This window comes from Podarcis vaucheri, assembly GCF_965113315.1.
Source record: "Podarcis vaucheri genome assembly, chromosome: 12".
NCBI lineage: Eukaryota > Metazoa > Chordata > Lepidosauria > Squamata > Lacertidae > Podarcis > Podarcis vaucheri.
In genome coordinates this window covers 63393661-63408443 of record NC_138750.1, presented here as the reverse complement: position 1 = coordinate 63408443, position 14783 = coordinate 63393661, and the positions used below count along the sequence as shown (strand labels likewise).

The following is a 14783-nucleotide window of genomic DNA, read 5'->3' as shown; positions in this document are numbered from 1 at the left end:
AACAGATTCATAGAATCATAGAATCATAGAGTTGGAAGAGGCCACAAGGGCCATCGAGTCCAACCCCCTGCCAAGCAGGAAACACCATCAGAGCACTCCTGACACATGGTTGTCAAGCCTCTGCTTAAAGACCTCCAAAGCAGGAGACTCCACCACACTCCTTGGCAGCAAATTCCACTGTCGAACAGCTCTTACTGTCAGGAAGTTCTTCCTAATGTTCAGGTGGAATCTTCTTTCTTGTCGTTTGGATCCATTGCTCCGTGTCCGCTTCTCTGGAGCAGCAGAAAACAACCTTTCTCCCTCCTCTATGTGACATCCTTTTATATATTTGAACATAGCTATCATATTCCTTTGCATTACTGTGTCATCACCTTCAAAAAACAACACAGAAGGAGGAATAAGGAAATATCTTACTAAGGGAGACCCAGGAAATGAGGAAACAGAAGAGGCAGGGAGGGAATCTTTTGTTGGGAGAGTGCTCTGGGCTGTCTGCAGCCCCCGGATCTCCAAGCGTCCTCTGGTGAGCACAGCTCTGGAAAAGGGATCCCCTTCTTCTCCAGGGCGCTCCAGCGACATAAACCAACTTGATTTATGCACACTAATCTTCTGGCATTGCACAGCAAGAAGAATGAACCATCCGTAGATCTAAACTCCCAAATATGGGAGCGGAGCATCCTCTATGGGTTTCCTCGGGAGCAGCGTCCCGGAATCTTACCCCCGAAGTTTTGGAGCCCCAAAAAGAAACGAAGGCGAAAGTGAGCGACTCGCAGTTCCTTTCGGGGCCGCGGGAGGCAGACGCAAACGCGCGGCGCAACAGCGAGGGCACTTTGGTTTCGTTTCCATCCACCCGGGCGGAGCTTTTGCGCACCAGCTGGGCGGGCGGGGAGGGGCGGAGGGGGGCTCGGCAGCGCCTCTCCAGGCCCCACAACCCCCGCTTTGTCTCCCGGTCCTCGCGCATCACGCGGGGAGACTCGCGCAAGAGGACGGCGCGGGCTGGGCGTGAGGACTCCTGCTGCCCTGGGCAGGCTTCGTGTCAGGAGGAGGGACCTCGGACGGGTGGACTTGGCTACGCCCATGGGCCCCGATCCCCCTTCCCTCTTGCAAGCTGAACGGGGACAGCGCAAGGCGCTCCCCACGCCCGGTCTCCCCGGGTCTCGCCTCTGGCCAGGGAATCCGGAGGGAGATGCGCGCCACGGCAGCGCGCTCAGCTGAGCTTCCAGGAACCCGCCGCGCTCCCCGCCCTCCTGAAGGGGGTCTGGGAACCAAAGGAGGCGCGATCGTGGGATGCTGAGCTCCGCGTCCATCCACCTCCAAGGCTGAGAGATTCTGGCACAGGGCCGGATCGAGGTACAAGCTCAACAAGCCAGAGCTCAGGGCCCCACTCTCTTGGGGGGGGGGAATTAAAGGGAAAAAACCCCTGGATGTACATTTCCAAAATATCAGATATAAAACAAAAAATAAATAAAATCTACATACAGCAACAGCGTTTTGTCCCTCAGTCAGCAGCACATGGGCTCATCCCTCACTAGAGAATGAACCCTCACCTTTCCCTGTAACTAAAACCAAAAGCCTGCCTTCAGGATCATTCTGTGAACTGAATGTGAGTAAATCTTACCATTCTCTGGATAGGAATTAGGAAGATGTCTGGGAATCCAGGAATGAACAGCTTTCAAGGGACTCTCAGTTTATAGCCCTTTGCAGTAGCCCAACTGAGAGATGACAATGCAAACCCAGTCCTTATTATGGAAAACCCTTGGTTGGCCAGACCAGTGACGTAGCGTGGGTTGTCAGCACCCGGGGCAAGGCAAGTAATTTGCACCCCCTAACCTGTGGATTTGCGCTCCCTAACCCTAACCCCCAGATGTTGCGCCCGCCCCCCTGCCCCCCCACGCTACGCCACTGGGCCAGACTCATACCATACCATCCAACATCCCTCAGCTGAAAATAGTGACATTTCTCACTCTCCGCCAACTGACCTTCCTCAAACCCCCCATTTCGTTCTCCCCCTAAGCATTTCCTATTAGAAGAAGGGTTGGTCCCTGAAATGCACCTGCTAGGGTGCTCTGGAAGGATCCCTCATTTTGACACCACCAGAGCGCCCCCCACTCACTGGAGCCAAGTGGGGCAGCCCTGCGCTGCCTACCTGCCCGTGCAGAGGGGAGCCCAACCAGCTGATGTAGGCCTAGGCAGGCGAATCCTCCCTCTGTCTGCACCTGCTCATTGTGGTCCTGAGCTATTTTGCCACCTTTGCCAGATCAGGGCAGGGATCCCCGTGGAAGCCTGTCCTTGCATGGGGGCACCTGGTTGCACTCCCTCAGAATTTTGCACCCGGGGCCATGGCCCCCCTGCTCCATGCCATGCCACTGCCAACTGTGGCTCACAAATGGTCCAACCTTCACCATTCCCATCACATGATTCTTTCAGAGGAGGGTCAAGAGAAAGGAGAAAGGAGAGGTCCCATCCCCATTTCCAGACTCTTTCACAAGCACCACCATGGGCAGAAGCCTTTTTCCAACCATCCAAGCCTGTGACTTCGGCTGGTGAAGCCGCGGTTTAGCCGGCAGCACTCTCAACTGCTCCCCCTCCACCTGTGATGGCCTGGGACTAGGGCTTGGACTCGGAGCCAGAGGAGACTCAGTCTGCACCAGATCCTCTGCCTCAGACATCATCTGAACCAAGTCTGGGGCCTGATCCTGAAGAGTCCCAGCCTACACAGGTTCCCCTGCAACAAACACCAGCTGGGCCGAGTCAGGGGCCCAAGCCTGCCCTGGTTCCAGATGCAGGGATGACCTCCTTGCCTCCAGCCGGGCCATCACTTACAGCTGCTCCACTACCGGTTGGCTCAGGGGAGGCTGAGGCGGCCCCTGGGTCTAGTCATCCACCGACGTCTCCCGAGCTGCAGAGACTAAGATTTGAGAGAAGGAGAGACCTGAGTACTCGCAGGAGAAGTGCTTGCCTTCGGGCAAAACAGGGAGGTGAGTCGCTGAGTGATCAGGACCGGCCCCCTACCCTGACAAAGATAAAAGGCTGTCGGACCCCGCCCCTGGTTGCAGGAGCAACATTGCTGTATGCTACATCCTGCCTGAGATCCTGCACCTGTCCTTGCCTGGTTTCCTGCCTCATGTCCTGCTCTGGTCCTGTTGGACTGACTCCTAGAGGAACCTTCGGATTCTGGACCGGTCCTGGACCGTGTTTCATGGGTTACCCCTGGGACCACCTTTTGGCTCTGGGTTTTGGGGGGAAAGCAGGAGAATGGCTCTTCTGCCGGACTTCTCAACACCTCACAGACCTTTGTGAGGCTTTCTGTGCCTGTGTCTAGTCCTGGCACTCTCCTCTCTTGCTCCTGCCAGCTTTGCTTTGATCAGAGTGATTCGTTCCGCACTGCCATATTCTGAGAGGCAGAAGCCCGGAAGCCCGAAAATAGCAGAATATATTAATAAACATGTTTGAGAGGATGAAATTTGATAAGACGGGACCTTAAAACACAATTGTATATCATCTGGGTTATAAACATCAATGTCGGGTAAGTGGAGAATCATTAGTGTTGCTAAATTGGAATATGATTGTTGAGTAACAAATGTAGCTTTCTATATGGAACATACACACACACACACACACATTTTGAGGAGCAAAAAAGAGGACACATTTGCAGACTTCTACTGGAAAAAGAGGACACATGGCAACCCTGTATATGATATTCCCCATCCAATGCAGCAGGGTGTCAAACTCAGTGGGGGAACACTTACCAGAATCTGGTGCGCTGTCTTCTTTCTGCCACCACTTCTGCCCCTGGGACCTTTGTTGCAACATAACACATTAGATACAAACAGCCTTTGATCAGCAAACCCAACACCCCTGGGACACGGGTCCTCAAAAGTGCAAACTTGAGAGAGGTTCGTTGTAAATTTGTGGGACCCGTGAGAAAGAAAGACATGATTTCCTTCTCTCCTTCCTTGGAGGTTTCTAAGCAGAGGTTGGGTGGGCATCTGTCAGGGATGCTTTAGCAGGGATTCCTGCATTGCAGGGGGTTGGACTAGATGACCCTCGGGGTCCCTTCTGACTCTAAGATTCTAGGATTCCTTTCCTTTGGACTTGGCTTCTGGCTATTGGGGGTGCGAGACTAGATGTGGAGGGGGGTGCTTGCAGGTGGGTGAAAGTCTCCTTCCTTCCCCACATTCTTAATCCTGCAAATGCTTGTGTGGTGTAGTGGTTAGAGCGTTGGCCTGAGACCAGGGTTCAAATCCCTGAAGCTCACTGGGTGTGGCCGTAGGGGCCGGTCACTGCCTCTCTGCCTGACCTACCTGACAGGGTCGTTGTGGGGATCAAATGAGGAAGGGGAGGACCATGTGCACTGCATTGAGCTCAGTGGAGTAAAGGGGGGGGGGTTGGGATATAAATAAATAATAAATAGTTATTTGTAATATTTTTGTAGTCTTCCCAAAGGTCTCAGAGCAGGTCCATCACTACAGAATCCAGAATATGCAATAAGTAATACTGCAATGAAGAAGCAATAAAACACCCAACTTGATTGAACAGAAGAGCGTTAAGAAGAGACTGCTGGATGAGACCAATGGTTCATCAGGTTTAGCATCTTCTCACAGTGGCTAAGCAGATGCCCCAATGGGAAACCGTAAGTAAGGTGTACAAAAATGCATATACTAAGGTATATGTTGAAATGTGGTGACGTCAAAGTGCAATGAGTTTTGGTGGGGACTGGGGATAATGGGGGCTAAGCCACAGCAAAGGAAAGGTGGATGGGGCCCAAGCCACAGGCACCATCTTTCCCTAGCTTCAGGTGGAAGGTGTCCATTTGGAAAGCCTGTTCCCTCTCAGTGCAGAAATGTCATAAGAGGTGGGGATAACTGGCAGCCAGGTTGGCTTTGAGATAGGATGAGATGAACTCCTGGAGGACAATGGCTTCTAGCCATATCCTCCACTTCCACTGTGAGGGACCAGGGTGCAGGGCACCCATTACTGGGGGCCGGGGGGGGGGAGTGCTGCTGTTGCACTCAGGTCCTGCTTGTGGGTGTCATCCCTAAAGGACATCTGGTTGACCACTGTGAGACAGGATGCTCAACTAGACGCACCATTGCCTGTTCCCGCTGTACAACTCATTTTAGGCTCCTATCTCATGGTGGGACAATCCCTCGTTGTTCTGCCTGGAATTTGGATTTCTGAAAGTTGCCCCCACGTGAGAAGGGAAATCAACTGCAGGTGACATAGTGCAGCAAAAGGCAAAGGCTTCTTGCTGTGGGATGTTTCTGTGAATTCATGCAGTTAGAAAGAAGACTCCACCCAGTAACTGAAATTATTACTTCCATGTTGAGAAACAGGAAGGTGCTTCTACTCTGAGAGTGAGTGTGGAAGGGAATTGGCTTTTCAGTGCATTACTTCTAGATTTCATATCCCCTGCTGTTTTAAAACAAAATATCTTCCAATATCCCAAGGGCTGTCCTATGGACAGTGTTTTCTCCTACTCTGGAGGGTAGGACTCAAACCAATGGCTTCAAGTTACAAGAAAGAACATTCCGACTAAACCTCAGGAAGAACTTTCTGACAATAAGAGTTGTTTGACAGTAGAACGGTCTTCCTTAGGAGGTGGGGGACTCTGTCCTGGAGGCTTCAGCTGAGATTCCTGCATTGCAGGGGCTGGGACTAGACGACCCTATCCAATTCACACTTTCTGAAACCATCTTCAACCCCAAACAACCATCCATTGAAATCCTCATTTCTCCGAATTTATCAGTGCAGTTTTCCAGCCAAGCAACGTGTACAGAAATTCATATCCTAAGGTATATGTTGAAATGTGGAGTGCTGCACTTTATAACTGGGAAAATGAGAGGGAGAGACTTAAGAGATTCTCCCATCTGTAGCCAGGAGGAAGACCACAGATGCCTATGTCCTGGCTTTCACTGACTCCACTTGGGACATTGTGAAAGAGGGTCTGAGAAGGAGAGAGAGGGGGGGGACCTCTGGCAGTGTGCTGGATCAGGCCAATGGCCCTTCTAATCCTGTTCTCACAGTGGTCAGCCTGATGCCTGTGGGAATCCTGCAAGCCAGGATCTATGCACAAGAGCAGTCCTCTTCCCTCCTGTGGTTTCCAGAATCTGGCATTCATAAGCACCACTGCCTTTGACTGTGGAGGCTGAGCAGAGCTAGGTGCCACCGATGGCCCTCTCCTCCATGAATTTGCCTAGTCCTCTTTTCAAGCCCTCCAAGCTTACCACCATCCCTGCCTCCTGTGGGAGTGAGTTCCATAGTTAAATTCTGCACTGCATTAAGAACGGCTTTCTCTTATCTGAATCCTCCAACATCCAGCTTCTTGGATGTCCGTGAGCTTAAGTGTTTAAGAGATAAGCCGAGCAAGAGGCAACATAATAGATGCTTATAGAATTCTGCATAGCACAGGCAAAGCAGAGTGAGGGTTCTTGCTTGGCTTATCTCTAAACGAAAAAGTCCCAAATGCTGCAACCTTTCTTCATAGGGGAGTGGCTCCATCCTCCTTGAACATTTGGCTTGCCCTATTCTGAACCTTCTCCAACTCCACAAGATCCTCTTTGAGGTGAGGTGGCCAGAACAGAACACCAGCACTTGCCTTACCGATAGGCTGGAGAAACGAGCTGCTGGTGAAAGCTCCCCATCTTTGGAAAAGGGGTCTACATTTCACAGGGCCCCCAGAAGTTGTGGAACCACAACTTCCATCAGCCCAGGCAGTCATGGGCAGTGGCCAGGGATGATGGTATTCAGCAACATCTGGAGAGCCAAAGATTTCCCACATCTGGTTTGCACACACACAGTGTCATTGATTGTTTATTTGCAGAGTTAAAGATTATTTATTGGCAAGTATTTATTTGCAAAAAAAAAAATATTAGGCATGTCAAAGCAATGGACAACAAGAAAAATTACAAACCCACAGCAAACAAGACAATACAGTGGTACCTCGGGTTACATATGCTTCAGGTTACACACACTTCAGGTTACAGACTCCGCTAACCCAGAAATATTACCTCAGGTTAAGAACTTTGCTTCAGGATGAGAACAGAAATCATGCCGCTGCGATGCAGCGGCAGCAGGAGGCCCCATTAGCTAAAGTGGTGCTTCAGGTTAAGAACGGATCTCCGGAACGAATTAAGTACTTAACCCGAGGTACCACTGTAATGCCATTTTCTTATAAATTTGCACAACTGAGCATGGGGAAGTAATAGACTTAGATGGGAACCCAGAGTCAGGCAGTCCACTCCTCTCAACAAAAGCTGGTCGTCTTATGGATTACCGTATTTTTTGCACCATAACACTCACTTTTTCCCTCCTAGAAAGTAAGGAGAAATGTCTGTGCGTGTTATGGAGCGAATGCCTGCGGGTGGCGGGGGGATCTGCTGCAGTCGTGAGCAGAGGATCCATGGTTCCCCTTCCTTCCCTCCTCCATGGTTACAAAGCATGGATCCACATGGATCCTCAGGATTTTTGCATTGGGCTACTCCAAACTCACTGTCAGATCACATGTCTGTGGCCACAGCATGAACCACAAAAATAATATATCCACTATTTCGTTTAGAATATTTTCTCTCTCATTTTCCTCCTCTAAAAACTACGTGTGTGTTATGGTCTGGTGCGTGTTATAGAGTGAAAAATACGGTAAAACAAACTCAATCGGGGAGGCAACTGGGGCAAGTAACACTCCTGCCTCAGTCTCCGTTTTGTAAAATGGGAATCATGGGTAAATGGTGTCTCTAACAAGATTATTCTGAGGGCAAACACCAAATGATGTAAAGCGATTTGAGATGAAGAAATATATTTCCTCAGGAAGTGTACAATGCCTGCCCTTGCCTCTCTCAGTGGGCTGGGCGGTTTGCTTGGGGTGTTGACACAAAGGTCCCTCCCTCCTCCAGAAGGCCGGAGGAGGGAGTCCCCACTTTGGGTCCAAGGTTAAATTGGTGGATTCCAGCATCTTACTACTGCTTTCAAACCATGTGTTTGAAATATATCAGGGGAATGATATATCACCTGTTTTTTTCCTTTGAGACTAAGAACTGCTCTGAGACAGACAGATTTGCAGAGGACAATAGATGGAGCCGGGGGGAAGAGGGTTAAAGCACACCATATGCCATGGCATACTCTATTACAGTATGTTACACAGGAATCTAAAATCAGGATTCTTCTTAACCTCTTTTTTGTCCTTCTCTAGCATGTCTTCCGTGTAGTAGGGGGCTGCCTTGTTCCTTTCGACCAGGTCGTCAATCATCCCAAGCAATTCGGCCACCTGCTCCTCTCTTTCCTGCCCTTCTGCCCGGTTGTTGAAAGCCAGGCATCTCCCGCCACACTGAGCGATCTGGTTCTGCAGATCCTGGTCTCCCGCCTTTAAGAACTCTTTCAAAGGCATACCTTCCAGGTCTTCCTTGCGGGTGAACAAGATGATCATGTAGTCCTTGGCTTTGCAGCTGAAGATCTTCTGGATCAACCGAGCAACAGCTTTCTCTTCTGGGCTGAAACGAGTCAGCTGAATGACTTGTATGATGGCATGGGCTCCTGGGTAGATGTACTTCACACAGGTCTTGATTTCCTTGGCAGTTTCATCTTTTAGAACCTTTGTGTCGAAAAAGCCAGGCGTATCAACCACCACAATTCTCCTACCACCAATGACAGTGTCCTCTTTCTGACACTCTGCTGTCACTGAGGAAGGAGAAATGGCCGATGTAAACTCTTTCTTCCCCAGGATAGTGTTTCCTGTTGCGCTTTTCCCAGCTCCAGTTTTGCCGACCAGGGCAATCCTCAGTTCTACAAGAAATAGGCAAGAGATGGTGAGCAACTTTTTTGCAAGGTACTGATACCCACTGGACAGCCTCAAGCCCCCATCCCCTGAACTCCTTGGCTTGGCAGCAGGTGAGGGAGAAATGCTCCTTTGGTTATTGTCAGGGAACTGCCATCGGAGCTAGAGGCGGAGGGAAGGCTCAAGAGGGATGCTGGAGAGGGTCCCAATAGGGAGAGAGGCAGCCCATCTGCTGGGGAAGGAAATCAGCGTAACACAAGTGGAGAAGGGGGGCAGATGGGGGAATCGGAGAGGAGGCTCCAGGACTCTTCACCGGAGACCAGCGGGGAGAGCATGGGTACGCCGCTGCCCACGCCCTCGCTGCGCAGAAGACTTCTGAGCAGGGAGAGTAGGAGGAGACTTGGCGTCAAAGAACTTATTTGCTGGAAGAGATTCAAGAAACGCCCACGGACGGATTCTGCCAGCGACTGAGACAGCCACGTAGCTAGAGGCTGTCCAGACAGAAAGGGTTCAACCAGGTAACCCAGCCAGGAGTGGTGGCAACTTACACACGAGCAACCCCTAGAACCATTACAGCAATCCGTCAGTCACTAACGTTGCTTGTGCGCAGCTCCAGGGAGGCAGCACGATGAGCCAAACCAGGGAAGCCGGAGAGACAGAGCAAGCAGCTGGAGTGCAAAATCTGGTGGAGAGGAACCGAGATTTGGAACAGCATGTGGCTCTCCTGACGGTGCGGCTGGATGAAAGACGGACTCAGGATGCACAGGTCAGACTCATCCCCATCGCGAGGAAGGTACCGGGGCTGGTACACAAGTTTGGGGAGAAACCCCAGGACTACAATGCGTTCCGAACGGAAATAGAGTACGCTTTGGAACTGCAGCATAATGACTTTGCTGATGATGGGGAAAGGGTAGCCTACATTGTGGGGCATCTGGAGGATGGGGCACGGGAATGGATCAGGCCCCTAATGGCGACGCAAAATGCTGCCTTGAAGGACCTTAGGAAATTCTTTCAGGCGATGGATGCGATGTATTCCAGTGAAGTGGAGCAATGTGTGACTCGGCGGGAACTGATGGGGTGCAAGCAGGGGAGCCAGTCAGTTAGAGACTACTGGTCGCGCTTTGCAATGTTGATCCACCGGCTCGGGTGGGATCTGGACTCTGAACCTATTCAAATGTTGTTTGAGGAGGGGTTGTCCCCAACGGTGAAGGACGAGCTGTCCCGCGCGCCCCGCCCGCAGTCAATGGATCAGCTGACCAAGGCTGTGCTTGCGATTGGAGTGCGGCAGGAAGCGCGGGCTCAGGAGAAACGCGAAGTGAGAGGGGCACGTTGCCATGACTACCGCATTCCTGAAATACCGAGACAGCTTTCCCAGGCGGCTGAGCCAATGGAAATGGATGGCGCGCGAGAGAGGTTTCAAACTCCAGTGAAGGTCGCAAGAGGGAGGGGAAGGATTGGAAAACCACCAAGAAGTGTTTCCTCTGCCAACGGCCAGGGCATTTTGCCAGGGTCTGCCCTCAAAGAAAGGCCTGGCAAGGGATGGTGGGAGCTGCTGGCTGTGAGGAGAAGGGGGAGGAAGGGCAGGCGCAGGGAAACACCAGTGCCTGGCTGCCAACCACCGGGGGCAGCAGTCAGGCCAGCAACCAATAGAAGTGCCCAAGCCTGACCCTCCCAGGGCAGTTATAGCCATAGAAGTGGTGCTAGAACTCCTGAATGGGCACCCAGTCAAAGTGGAGGGGCTGCTGGATTCATAGAATCATAGAATCATAGAATCATAGAATCATAGAGTTGGAAGAGACCACAAGGGCCATCTAGTCCAACCCCCTGCCAAGCAGGAAACACCATCAGAGCACTCCTGACATATGGTTGTCAAGCCTCTGCTTAAAGACCTCCAAAGTAGGAGACTCCACCACACTCCTTGGCAGCAAATTCCACCGTCGAACAGCTCTTACTGTCAGGAAGTTCTTCCTAATGTTTAGGTGGAATCTTCTTTCTTGTAGTTTGGATCCATTGCTCCGTGTCCGCTTCTCTGGAGCAGCAGAAAACAACCTTTCTCCCTCCTCTATGTGACATCCTTTTATATATTTGAACATGGCTATCATATCACCCCTTAACCTCCTCTTTTCCAGGCTAAACATGCCCAGCTCCCTTAGCCGCTCCTCATAAGGCATCGTTTCCAGGCCTTTGACCATTTTGGTTGCCCTCCTCTGGACACGTTCCAGTTTGTCAGTGTCCTTCTTGAACTGTGGTGCCCAGAACTGGACACAGTACTCCAGGTGAGGTCTGACCAGAGCAGAATACAGTGGCACTATTACTTCCCTTGATCTAGATGCTATACTCCTATTGATGCATCCCAGAATTGCATTGGCTTTTTTAGCTGCCGCGTCACACTGTTGGCTCATGTCAAGTTTGTGGTCAACCAAGACTCCTAGATCCTTTTCACATGTACTGCTCTCAAGCCAGGTGTCACCCATCTTGTATTTGTGCCTCTGATTTTTTTTGCCCAAGTGCAATACTTTACATTTCTCCCTGTTAAAATTCATCTTGTTTGTTTCGGCCCAGTTCTCTAATTTGTCAAGGTCGTTTTGAAGTGTGATCCTGTCCTCTGGGGTGTTAGCCACCCCTCCCAGTTTGGTGTCATCTGCAAATTTGATCAGGATGCCCTTGAGTCCATCATCCAAGTCGTTGATAAAGATGTTGAATAAGACCGGGCCCAAGACAGAACCCTGTGGCACCCCACTAGTCACTCTTCTCCAGGATGAAGAGGAACCATTGATGAGCACCCTTTGGGTTCGGTCAGTCAGCCAGTTACAAATCCACTGAGTGGTAGCATAGTCAAGACCGCATTTTACCATCTTCTTTACAAGAATATCATGGGGCACCTTGTCAAATGCCTTGCTGAAATCAAGGTAGGCTACATCCACTGCGTTCCCTTCATCTACCAGGCTTGTAATTCTGTCAAAAAACGAGATCAGGTTAGTCTGACATGACTTATTTTTCAGAAATCCATGCTGACTATTGGTGATCACAGCATTCCTTTCTAGGTGCTCACAGACTGTTTGCTTAATGATCTGCTCCAGAATCTTCCCTGCTATTGATGTCAGACTGACTGGGCGGTAATTATTTGGGTCCTCTCTTTTCCCCTTTTTGAAAATAGGGACAACATTTGCCCTCCTCCAGTCTGCCGGGACTTCGCCTGTTCTCCAGGAATTCTCAAAGATGACTGCCAGTGGTTCTGAGATCACATCTGCCAGTTCTTTTAATACTCTTGGATGCAGTTCATCTGGCCCTGGAGACTTGAATACATCTAAACTAGCCAAGTATTCTTGTACTATCTCCTTAGTTATTCTGGGCTGTGTTTCCTCTGCTGAATCATTTGCTCCAAGGCAGCTCCTTCAATTTCTTCAGCAGGGACTTCGCTCTGGAGCACCAACTCCACCTGCTGCCCCTGGATTTTCCCTTGCAAGTGACCACCATCGATGGCAGGGAACTTCTGGGGGGGGAGTGACACACCAGACCCCGCCAATGCGAATGAGGGTTTCCAGGCACACGGAGACCATTGCCTTTCACGTGGCCACACTGGCAGGACCCCCAATAATACTGGGGATGAGCTGGCTGGCACTGCATGATCCAGTAGTGTCATGGCAGCAGCGGTCAGTCACCTTTGGGTCAGCTTACTGCTTGGAACACTGTCTGGGAGGGGAGAACCCAAGGATGACAGTGGCCAGGGTGGCTGGGCTGGCAGTGGAACCAAAAGGGGAGGTGCCACCACAATATGTTGACTTGAAGGAAGTCTTCAGCGAGAGGGAGGCTGATAGACTACCCCCTCATAGGCCCTTTGACTGCCAAATCAACTTACTCCCAGGGGCTCAGCTGCCGGTGGGTAAGCTGTATGCCATGTCTGACTGGGAGATGCTGGAGTTGCGGCAATTTATTGACAAGAACCTGAAGAGGGGGTTCATAAGAGAATCAAAGGCGGTGGGGGACAGTCCAGTGTTCTTTGTGGACAAAAAAGAGACTAATCAGCCCAGACTAGTCGTGGATTACCAGGCCTTAAACCTGGTGTCAGAACCCGTGACCTTCCCAATGCCCAGGATTGACGACATTTTAACATGGGTGAGGCAGGGAAATTTTTTTACCAAGCTGGACCTCAGGGGAGCGTACAATTTGATTAGGATAAGGGAGGGGGATGAATGGAAAACCACCATGTTCACCCCCCTGGGGGCTTTTGAGCACTTAGTCATGCCATTTGGATTACAATCGGGCTCCGCCTGTTTTCAAGCATTCATGCACCACGTGTTGGGGCCCCTGCTGTACAAGAACTGGGTAGCCTTCTTGGACGACGTCTTAATCTATTCAGACAATGAGAAGCAACATGTCAGAGACGTCAGGGAAGTGCTAAAGAGACTGCAGAAGCACCAGTTGTGGGTCAAGCTGGAAAAATGCCAATTTCACACCAGAGAGGTCGAGTTTCTGGGGTACAAGTTGTCAGACAAGGGCCTAGCTATGGACCCAAGCAAGGTGCAGGCAGTGCTGGAATGGAAAGCCCCCAAAACCCAGAAGGACGTGCAGAGGTTCCTAGGGTTCAGCAACTTCTACAGGAAGTTCATCAAGAACTTCGCCCACTTGGCAGCGCCCATCACAGATTGTCTCAGTAGCAAAAAGAAGTTCGCCTGGACAGAAAGTGCACAGCAATCCTTTGAAAGACTGAAGAAGGCGTTCGCTTCGGAAGAGCAGCTCCTGCACGTTGATTTGGAGAAACCCATGAGGCTGGAGACTGACGCGTCCGACCGAGCCATTGGAGAGGTACTTTTGCAGCCAGGGGCCAAGCAGGGCTGGAGGCCGTGTGCCTTTTTCTCGAGGAAGCTGAGCAAGTCGGAGCAAAACTATACGGTGTATGACCGCAAACTGCTTGCGATCTATGTGGCGTTTCGCCGATGGAGACATCTACTAATAGGGGCACAGCACAAGATCCAGGTTTGTACGGATCACAAGAACTTGGAATACTGGAGGACCGCGCGAGTGCTCAACCAGAGACAGATTCGATGGGCACAGGAGTTCTCCAAGTTTTCCTTCGAGATCCGATACGTGCCGGGAGAGGAAAACGTAAGAGCAGATGCTCTCTCCCGGAAACCGGAGTACATGGAAGGAGAGGGACCGCTAGAGGTCCGACACGTGATCCCCGAGGACCGATGGGTGTGGGGGGGAGCGTTGGCTGGGAAATGAGAACTGGCCGGGCTCACTAGAAACGACGTGTTTGCTCAAACTAAAATCAGGGAACTCTGGGACGGAAGGGAAAACCATGGAGGGTTTGAGGAAAAGGAAGGGCTACTGTATTATAAGGGGGCGCTGTATGTACCGGGGGAGACACTGAGGGGGAAGGTACTCAAACAACTCTAAGGCACTTTGGACAGCACAAGACCATGCTGCTCGTTACCAGGCAGTTCTGGTGGCCAAGGGTGAGGGAAGATGTACAGGAATATGTACGGGGGTGCAGCTGCTGCCAGAGGGCAAAGGGGGAGAGAGCTGCCCCGCAGGGTTACTGGAACCCTTACCCACACCGGGAAGACCCTGGGAGGTGGTGTCCATCGATTTTATGACAGATTTGCCCAAGTCAAGGGGGAAGACAGCAGTCATGGTAGTAGTCGATCTACTGACAAAAATGTGCCATTTTATAGCTTGCTCACATGCGGTGACGGCAGAGGAGACAGCCAGGTTGTTTGTGGATCATATCTTCAGGCTGCATGGGGCTCCCTCGAGGGTCATCTCAGACTGTGGGAAACAATTTGCTTCCCGGTTCTGGAGGAAGCTCATGAGCTTGCTGCAGGTCGAGGTGGGCTTCTCGACGGCGAGACACCCGGAAACCAACGGGCAAGCAGAAAGAGCGAACAGTATACTCCAACAATACCTGGGAATGAGCCCGTTCATGGCCAATTATGGGTGTCATCCCAGAGCCTTCCCGGGGAGTGGGGAGGAAGGGTGGAGTGTACCTGTGGCAGAGCAGTTTGTGGAAGAA

At 51.2% G+C, this 14783-nt stretch overlaps 1 protein-coding gene across 2 annotated transcripts in view; it reads right to left on the bottom strand.

The window, feature by feature from the left end:
- Positions 1-7642: 7642 nt before the first annotated feature.
- Positions 7643-14783, bottom strand: part of LOC309515043 (GTPase IMAP family member 7-like) — a 15469-nt gene continuing 8328 nt past the window's right edge. For both annotated transcript variants that reach the window (XM_082192650.1, XM_082192651.1), the window contains exon 3: positions 7643-8775. In XM_082192650.1, the coding sequence (XP_082048776.1) occupies positions 8120-8775 (656 nt within the window). In that variant the 3' untranslated portion in view covers positions 7643-8119. The remainder of the gene's footprint in view (positions 8776-14783) is intronic.